Raw genomic sequence first — 9692 nt, 5'->3', positions numbered from 1 at the left:
GGAGATAATGGTACAACATAGCAATAGCTCAACAAGGAAGGGATAATGTGTATCAATGATCCCACATAAGTACAATTCAACGATAAGAGGGACAACATGAATCAATGACTCCAATTAAGGGTAAGTCAACAATGATAAGGGATAACAAATCTTCACTTAGGGTGGAGTAATTACGGAAGAGATTCAGCAAAATCAATTAAGGATAAGCAGATTATGAAAAAGATAATAATAACTTCAATCAAGGATAAACAATTACGAGAAGGATAGTATAACAATAAAAGAGGCAACAACTTCAGTCAAGGCACATAAGAGTGTAATCCAATAAGGGTAAAACATGGAGTTATTAATTCCAATTAAGACACGTAAGGGTGAATTTAGTAAATGAGGGATTTAACATAACAAAACAACTTCATATCTAATGAACATAAGAACCTAAGAGCCTTAAATAGTCAAATTTCCACAAATAAACCCGAGCACGTACTCGTCACCTCGTGTACGCGGACTTCACGTGACAACATTAGCACCAAAGACTCAAATCCTAAGGGGTAGTTTCCCCCACACAAGGTTAGGCAAGATACTTACCTCAAACCATGCTCAATCAATCAATTAGAAGGCTTTTCCCTCGATTCTACAACTCCGAATAGCTCGAATCTAGCCAAAACAATTTCATACTATGAATATAACTATAGGAAACTAATTTAAATAATGATATAATGATCTTAGCTAAGAATTGAAATATCGCTCCAAAAAGTCGACCCGCGCCCGCGTCTCGGAACCTGACCAAAATTGCAAAAATTGAACACCCATTCGATAACGAGTCCAACCATATAAGAATTACCAAATTCCGATATCAGTTCATCCTTCAAATCATCATTTTACATTTTGAAAGATTTCTATAAATTTTCCCCAATTTTCCAACATAATTCACTAATTAAATGATGAAAATAGCAATGGATTCATGAAATATAACAAGATTCGGGTAGAGAACACTTACCCCAATGAGTTGCTTGAAAAAACCACAAACAATCTCCCAAAACCGAGGTCTACAACTCCAAAAATGAATAAATCCTCAAACCCCTTCGAAATATATGTTTTGCCCAACGCCTTCCGCTTTTGCGGACATGATTTGCGCACTCGCATTTGCGAGCAAATTTCCGCATCTGCGGATTCCACTCAACAGCCAACCCCTCGCACCTGTGGACCTTCTTCCGCTTCAGCACAACCGCATGTGCGACGCCCCAAGCCGCTTCTGCGCAACAAGTTGCTTATGCGACCAACATATCACTTCTGGAAAGCCGTAGGAGCGTGTCCATCTCCCGCACCTGCGAAGCCTCCCAAGACCAGACTTTTTCTCTTTTGTGCCTCCATCATCGCACCTGCGACCATCGCACTAACAACCATCGCACCTGCACCCAGTGGTCCGCAGGTGCGACCATACCAGAACTCAGCCCAAGCCAGCCTCACCCAAAAATGTTTCAATTGATCGGAAGCCCGTTCGAAACTCACCCGAACCCCTCAGGACATGGTCCAAATATACCAACAAGTCCTATAACATAACACGGACCTGCTCGAGGTCTCAGATCACATCAAACAACGTCGAAACTATAAATCTCACCATGAATTGAACTTATAAATTTTTAAATCTTCTAACTTCTAAAACTCGCGCCGAAACATATCAATTCAACCGGAATGACGCCAAATTTTGCATGCTAGTTCCAAATGAATAATAGAGCTAATAAAACTCTCAAAATTGCATTCCGACCCCGATATCACCAAGGTCAACTCTCGGTCAAACCTCTCAACCTTCCAAAACTTCAACTTTTTCAACTTTCGCCAAAACGCATCAAATTACCCTATGGACCTTCAAATCCAAATCCGGGTGCACGCCTAAGTCCAAAATTTTCATACAAATCTATTGGAATCATCAAAACCCCATTCCGGAGTCTTTTACATAAAAGACAAATTCCGGTCAACTCTTACCACTTAAGCTTCTAAAACAAGAATCTTTCTTCCAAATTGACCCTAAATCATCCGAAGACTGAACTCGTCCATACACGCAAGTCATAATACATAATACGAAGCTGCTCGAGACCTTATGCTACCGAATGAGACTTTAATTATCAAAATGATCGGTCAGATCGTTACAATTGGTAGGCCAATGAGGATGTGTATTCTACATCGGGTCAGATTTGTTGACTCCGAACCATCTTTGTTGAGGAGTGTGGCATTAGATTAGAGTTGATCTTGTTAGTGTTCAGATATTTTCTATGTATTACTCTTCTATGCTACGAGGAGTTGTGATTTGTTGGTTATACGCACACCTGGTGCGGTTCTGTTTGGGTCCTGTAGCAAAATTCGAGCGAAATGGTTATTGGGGTATGGAATGATTGATTGCGCCTTGGTTATGGCCTTTTCCGATTGTGGTATATTGTATTGTTTGCTTCTTTATGGTTATGGCCATGCACCTTATGTACTTGATGATGAATTGCGTATGGTTGATGATTTTGAGCATTGTGGCTTGAGGTATTTTATAGGATCGGTGTTGGATGGGTCACGTATTGCAGCTGGGTTATGATAGGATATGATCCTTTGTGATATATTCATGTGTTTTCGTTCTACTGTGTGTGATGGGTAATTAGCATTGCGTTGTGGTGGTACTTGTTGAGCTTGCGGGACGGTTCTCTCATTGGAGTCATTTTCCACTTTTGGGTGCATTGGAATTGTTGCTTAATGGTGCATGGATTGCACGGTTTGTGGCTTTAGGTTGTATTGGTGTGGCCTGTCACTAGAATGGTTGTGTTTGATGGGGTCATTGGACCTAGAATGGGTACTATCAGATTTGATCACAATATGTATGGAGGAATAATATTGGAGGCCGGCTTAGGATTTGGCTTTGGTTCTTGTCGGACGAGAGAGGGCTCTGTGACTTGTTGATCTGATGAGTGGTACTGAGTTTCTGCGCGTTTCTTTCATCATCGGCAATGTACGAAGGTTTTAGAGCGAGATTTTTGTTTGATATGAGGTTTGTTACCGGTACCGAATGTGTTTTGAGCAGCTATTGTGGTCAAAAGTTATTGTTGTGAGCATTTGAGTTATGTGGTATATCACATAATTATATCTTGGGTTAGGGATATGACTTGATACAGCTGGTTCAGACTTATATAATGCGTAGGCGCGAGATTCGGGTCTTGTAAGGAATTTCGGATGTTGGAAATTAGGTTCCAAGGTTTATGGGCTAAGAGTGAACTAAGGATCTTCAGTTAGGTTGTGTATTCAGGCTTATATGGATTAGGGTGACGTTGGATCACCCCCGGGTATGTGCATGGTAAGGTGGGACACTGATTTGATGGCTTTGGAACGACTCTTGGCACGTTCGAGGACGAACGTATGTTTAAGTGGGGGAGAATGTAACGACCCGACCGGTCGTTTTGAGCATTTGCATTCCGTTCAGCTATTTGAAGTCTTGAGCAGCATCGTGTGATATATTATGACTTGTATGAATCGTCAGTTTTGGGTTTTTAGGTTATTCGAAGTTGATTTGGAGGAATGAATTTCATGATTGAAGCTTTAAAGTTGGAAGAGTTGACTGAGTTTGACTTTTTAGTATTTGACCTCGGATTAGAGTTTTGATAGTTCCTTTAGGTCCGGATGGTGATTTTAGACTCGGGCGTACGCCCGAATTTGCATTTAGATATTTTTAGAAGATTTCGGCGCTAATTGGCAGAAGTTGGAAATTTGAAGGTTTGAAAAATGGAGTTGAGTTTGATGATATCGGGTTCGGATTATGATTCCGGAAATTTGAATAGCTTCGTTATGTCATTTGGGACTTATGTGCAAAATTTGAGTTCATTCCCAGATGATTTGATATGTTTCGGAGTTGAAAGTTTAAAAGTTCATTAAGTTTGATTTGAGGTGAGATTCGTCATTTTGATGTTGTTATATGAGATTTGAGGCCTCGATTAGGTCCGTGTTATGTTATGGGACTTGTTAGTATATTCGGACGGGGTCCCGAGGGGCCCGGGTGAGTTACGGACGTGTTTCAGATCATCTTTCATTCATGTATGATGGCTGGCCTTTGCTGGATCTGGTGTGACCTCAACCGCGGAGCCATGGGCGCAGGTGCGGAACCGCAAAAACAACAGTGGCATCGCAGAAGCGGAGACTGTGCTGGGGACAGGAGTCCGCAAATGTGGAGTTTTCTTCGCATCTGCGAAGGCGCAGATGCGGCGCATGAGGGTGCAGAAGCGAGAGGCAGTGCAGATGCATGAAGTTTGTTCTCACCTGCGTTTGTGCAGAAGCGGAGATTTTCCACAGGTGCAATGGACTAGTTGGCAGTGCTCTTCCGCAGGAGCGAGATTTTGGTCGCATGCGCGAGGCCGCAGAAGCGAAAATTGGTTCGCAAATACGAACGACGCTGGGCAGAAGCTATATTTTCGAGTGTTGGTCGTTTTATTCTCATTTTTGAGACTTGGAGCTCCGTTTTGGGCGACTTTGGAGAGGAATTTCATCACACAAATTGGGGTAAGCATTCTTAACAGTTTTGATCATATTTCACTAATCTATACCCGTTTTTGGTATTTGGTTGATGATTTCGAAAGAGAAATTTGGGTTTTGTTTCTAAAGTTTCATAGAGTGAAGTTTTGAGTTTTGAATATCGATTCGAAGTCGGATTTGAGTGAAACTAGTATGGTTGGACTCGTAATTGAATGAGTTATCGGATTTTGTGAGTTTCATCGGGCTCCGAGGCATGGGCCTGGATTTGACTTTTTGGTTGACTTTGAGTTTTTGATTAAAGATCTGACCCTTATCGATTAGAATTGTTTTCTTAGGCATTATTTGATGTATTTGAGTTACTTTTGGCTAGTTTCAAGCCGTTCAGAGGTCGGTACGCACGGGATGGTATTTTTGGAGTATCATTTGGCTTGCTCGGTATTAGATTTGGCTTGTTCGAGGTAAGTAACACTTCTAAACTTGGTGCTAAGGGTATGAACCCCTGAATAAGTGTGTTATGTGTTTGGTGTTGAGGTGACGCACATGCTAGGTGACGGGCGTATGGGCCTGCACCGTGTGAATTGTGACTCAGTTATTTCTGTAGTACTGTGTAGTTACCTAATCTTATATGTAACCGTGAAATCTCTACGTGCTAGAGTAATTAAGTTATGATCCATGTTAGAAATCATGCTTAGGCTACATTCTGGTACTATTGGGACCCACAGAGGTCGTTTTACATGTTGAATTAATTGCTTAATATGAATTATACTCGGTCACGGCTATTATTTGCATATCATATCTCAGTCTCTGTTGTCTTATATTCACACATCATATCATTATTGTTTGGACTGATTATCATGATTCCTGTGAGCCCGAGAGATTGATGACTGAATGAGACCGAGGGCCTGTTGTGAGTGATATTTATGGGATCGGGTTGCACACCGCAGCAGGCTTTATTGATTCATGCCAGGATTTGGCTTATTATAGCGCTTGGGCTGGATCGGCCCCTTCGGAGTCTACACATCCACAGTGGGCGCAGTTGCTATGGATTTTTGGGCTGGATCTGCCCTGGATTCATTTGCATTGGGATGGATCTGCCTTGGATTCATTTGCATTGGGCTGGATCTGCTCTGGATTTATTTGTTGAAAGATTTTTTTGGGAAAAATAACAGTTTTTCGGACCTACTCATATCTTTGTGATTTGGTGAAAGGAATTGAGTTTTAGTGGCATCTTTGAAAAACATGCCTATTTTTCCGTAACTGTGAACGAGTTGAGCATCATACCTCTGAGTTATTTTTCTTGCACCACTTTTATTATGTTGTTATGAACTGTTGTTGGTTATTGGAGTTGGACTTTGACCTTTGTCTCAACTCGTCACTACTTTCAACCTAAGGTTAGGTTTGTTACTTATTGAGTACATGGGGTCAGTTGCACTCATACTACACTTCTGCACCTTGCGTGCAGATGTTGGATGCCGATGTTGCTGTGTACAGCGGGAGCTGGATGTGAAGATGCACTTGCGTTCCAGTTATGGCTATCACTTGTCTTTGGTAGCATTAGATTCTAATTCTATTTCATTTACATTTCAAACAGATGTTGTAATTATTTCAATTCAGTTTTGTAAAAATCTAAATCTTAGAATTTCATGATTTGTACTACCAGTCATTGGTATTTTTTATAAAAGTTCGGTTATTTTATCATTGTTGTCTCATCAAATTTCATTGAAATCGATTTATTGTTAATTGGCTTACCTAGCGGAGTGAATTAGGTACTATCACCACTAGTTAGATTTTGGGTCGTGACAAGTACTTAAGTAAGAATTACAAACAATTCAATATCTTTCTTTATCCTTCTTGGTTTCATTAGCATTTGAATTAACATTTTTTTTTCAATTTGGGTTTAAATGTTTTTATGTTTTTGGCACACTAGATTCATTTTGATAGTGTTATAAACATTATATGGAGATTAAAACTAATTGTTAAATTGACGCAAGTAAAAAAATCAATAAAAGCAAAACCAATAAATTTATATTACTATATCTGGTTTATTTGATTTAAGTAGTTAAAAAAACCAACTTAATTAGTTTTGCTTTTTGTTTTTTTTCCTTCTTGAATTAGTCTTGCCTTCTCTTAAGCAAAAACCACAACACACCCCAAACCCGAATTCATCACCGGTAATGTAATTCGGGCACTACCCGACATTTCATTTCTATTCACAGATTAAACACTAGGGTTTTAGTAGTATTTTCTAACTAGGTTTTTGCTTCATTCCGTGAGTGAGATCAGAGAGGAAGAGTGACTCGTGAGAGAAACAGGATTAGCAGCTATGGCTAGCACCAAAGTACAGAGGATTATGACGCAACCCATTGTAAGTTTCTTCCTTCTTCCCAATTTTTCTTGTATGAGCAATTTATAACTTTAATATTTCCACTTTTGCACTAACTGGGGATTTTTTTTATTTTTAACAGAACCTGATCTTCAGGTTTCTTCAGAGTGTAAGTTTACTCTCATACGCCTCTTATTTATGCTTAGTTTATTTTTCTCAGTTCAACTATTACGTTAGGGATTAATTTCCAGTTACTGTTTGAATTATAATTGATGTGGTTTGATGTGGAAATTATTTTGCAGAAAGCTCGTATTCAGATATGGCTATTCGAGCAGAAGGATCTGAGGATTGAAGGACGTATTATTGTATGTTTTTTATTTATTTATTTTTATAGAAGAATGAAGATTTATGCTTTTTTGCTTATGAATTATTAACTCTTACCACTGTTTGTCCCATTACTTTATGGTTCATTCTCTTAGTTGCTGAGCACTATTGTTTTTTTTCTTAGTAGGTTATTTCTCTGATAAAATTCAGCTTAGAATTTAAGGGCAATGCCTCCTTTCTTTTTTTTTTTGGGTATGGATTTATGGAATTGTAATTTTTTGTCCTTTTTGATATTGAGTGAAGCTCCTTAGATTTTAGTATCTGGTTTTATCATTGAAACAATTGAAACCTAGGTTAAAAATTTATGACTGAGGATTTATCATTGAAAAATGATTTTGAGATGATAAAGGTGCATAATTTGGACATACTAAGGATAAATTCCCAACTAAGCTGGATATATCACCTGAAGTTCTTTTGGCAAGGCAAGGTAAAGCATGCAGCTGATTGAAAGTTCAGAAAGGCGAAAAGCAGTTTAAGCTCACATTCCTTTAACACTCAACTAATTGTGTTTTATACGTCATGTAGGTGAACTGCAATATAAATAGTACAAAGCATCTAGCGTAATTGTTGTCATAATATCTTTCGTTCCTGTAGCAAGCTTGTAATTGACATCTAGGTAATTGACAAGCAACTTTAGTTTTTTTCTTTTTATTGCCAGCTTATACTTGAATTTGGGATAGACTGGAGTCCTTATAGTTTAAAAGAGCAAAAAGAAATTCTCTGAAGCAACGCTACAAAGACATATCCACACTGCATAGCCTTGTGTTAGAAGAGCTTTAACCTTGTCGATTGAATTCAATTTTATGGTAGTGTAGCCCAAATGACAGAGAAAAGCATGTTTTGTCTTAAACCTTCTTAGAATTAGTATTTGATTATTTCCTAGGTCATTGCGTGATTTAGTTTTGATGAAGGTTGCTTGCACATGTTCTCTGCCAGCAGATTAAAAAAATGAGTTTTGCTGGATGCCCCTGAATTATTGCTTTTGCATGAGACACCTGCACTGTGTGCTTTTGGCTAGAGTTGTAACATTGGAGGACTAGGGAGAATTTAGAAGTACTATTATTGCCGCAAACTTTACTTATGCCTCAAGATCTTTTCTTGGCCTTGGATTTGTTGACGGAGACATAATTTGTTTTTGTTGTTTAGGGCTTTGATGAGTACATGAATTTGGTTCTAGATGATGCTGAGGAAGTCAATGTGAAGAAGAAAAGCAGAAAGCAGTTGGGTGGGTAACAAAAAAATTTCACTCTTAAGGCCTAGCCTTATTTTTCCCAAGAATAACAAGGAAAAACATACTTCTCTGTGCCTTTTGTGTCTAAATGTCTTTTGTTCCCTGTGCAGGGCGGATTCTTCTGAAAGGAGATAATATCACATTGATGATGAACACGTATGTTATTGACTCATTTCTATACCTATTTTGCTGATGCATAGTTAATTAACAAATACTAGTAGTAGCTTTTAATACTGCTGCCACGGTACCTCTTATTCCATCCGTCTTCTTCCCTGGTAGGACAATCCTGCTATTTTTCTCACTTCATTTGTGTTTTTCTCTATTTAGGGGGAAATGATTTCTTGTCAGCTGGATTGCGGAAGAAGTTTGATTTTATGGGTAAAATCAACTGTTGAAATTCAACAGTTGTGTCTTTGTGGACAAGGAGCACGATGTTGGACGCACGACCTTGATTTTGGACTTTCATTTACTTTTTGCTATTTGTAAATTCAGCCTGGTTTCCTCGAGTCTAAATGTCTAATACTGCAGGGATGTCATGGCTCTGACCTCTTTATATAGTGAGGACAATTGTATGAAAAGAAGTTGCTTGTTGCCCTAGCTATTGGCTCCAAAGTCAGAAGTGCCTTCTGATGCGCTGTTGTGGTAGCAAATTCCTGTTGCTCTTTAAAGTGACACTCAAGCAACTTATAAAAGCAAAGACTCTTTTAACTTCTTATCTGTTGTTGATAGCAGGGTAATTATAAGTGTATTGTGAAAGTAGCTTTATAATCGTTTCTCTATTTTGGGTAGTATGGTAGTCACAAGTATATTACAAGAAAAGAAGTGTGATAGCTTAAAGAGTTTAGGTATTAGTATGGATGTTGGGAATTTGCTTTAGGATGTAGGTATTGTCACCAAGACGTATGAACTTGCTAAGTTGTGGCACTGATGGGTACATGACTAACTTCCTTTTATTTGATTCCTTTTCGACATGTTCGTTATAAATTCCTCAGAAAATCTCCAAGAAAGAATTACTCAAACCATTTAAACATTTGATTGTTTCTACTTTTGTCTTTCATCATTGAGAACAAATTGCCACTAGATAAATTGAATAGAACCCCAAGATGAAGGAAGTAGATGTTATGCAGAAGCTATGAGAAAAAATCGATCCCCTCTTAGAACAAATGGTTCTTATGGTAGTTTTTTTGGAACAACTAGTTCTTATTTTTCAGTCATAGATGTCAAAGCTGAAAGTATTAAACCGTTTTTGTTCAAGTCTTA

General features: G+C 38.6%; 1 protein-coding gene across 1 annotated transcript; it reads left to right on the top strand.

Annotated features, from left to right (window-relative positions):
- Positions 1-6700: 6700 nt before the first annotated feature.
- Positions 6701-9144, top strand: LOC107810445 (uncharacterized). The gene is made up of 6 exons (XM_016635232.2): positions 6701-6859; positions 6960-6986; positions 7120-7182; positions 8348-8426; positions 8543-8588; positions 8760-9144. The coding sequence occupies exons 1-6, from the start codon at positions 6818-6820 to the stop codon at positions 8767-8769; spliced, it is 267 nt and encodes an 88-aa protein (XP_016490718.1). The 5' UTR covers positions 6701-6817; the 3' UTR covers positions 8770-9144.
- The last annotated feature ends 548 nt before the right edge of the window (positions 9145-9692 follow it).

This window comes from Nicotiana tabacum, chromosome 21 (genome assembly GCF_000715075.1).
Source record: "Nicotiana tabacum cultivar K326 chromosome 21, ASM71507v2, whole genome shotgun sequence".
NCBI classification, from domain to species: domain Eukaryota; kingdom Viridiplantae; phylum Streptophyta; class Magnoliopsida; order Solanales; family Solanaceae; genus Nicotiana; species Nicotiana tabacum.
The sequence above is the reverse complement of the archived record's forward strand: the minus strand, read 5'-3'. Positions and strand labels throughout refer to the sequence as shown.

Bases quoted from the DNA above. Each gene is read 5' to 3' on its own strand.
- LOC107810445 (XM_016635232.2), top strand. From the start codon at position 6,818: ATGGCTAGCACCAAAGTACAGAGGATTATGACGCAACCCATT. The intron at 6,860-6,959 runs GTAAGTTTCTTC...TATTTTTAACAG, and splicing joins GGATTATGACGCAACCCATT to AACCTGATCTTCAGGTTTCT. The intron at 8,427-8,542 runs GTGGGTAACAAA...TTCCCTGTGCAG, and splicing joins GAAAAGCAGAAAGCAGTTGG to GGCGGATTCTTCTGAAAGGA.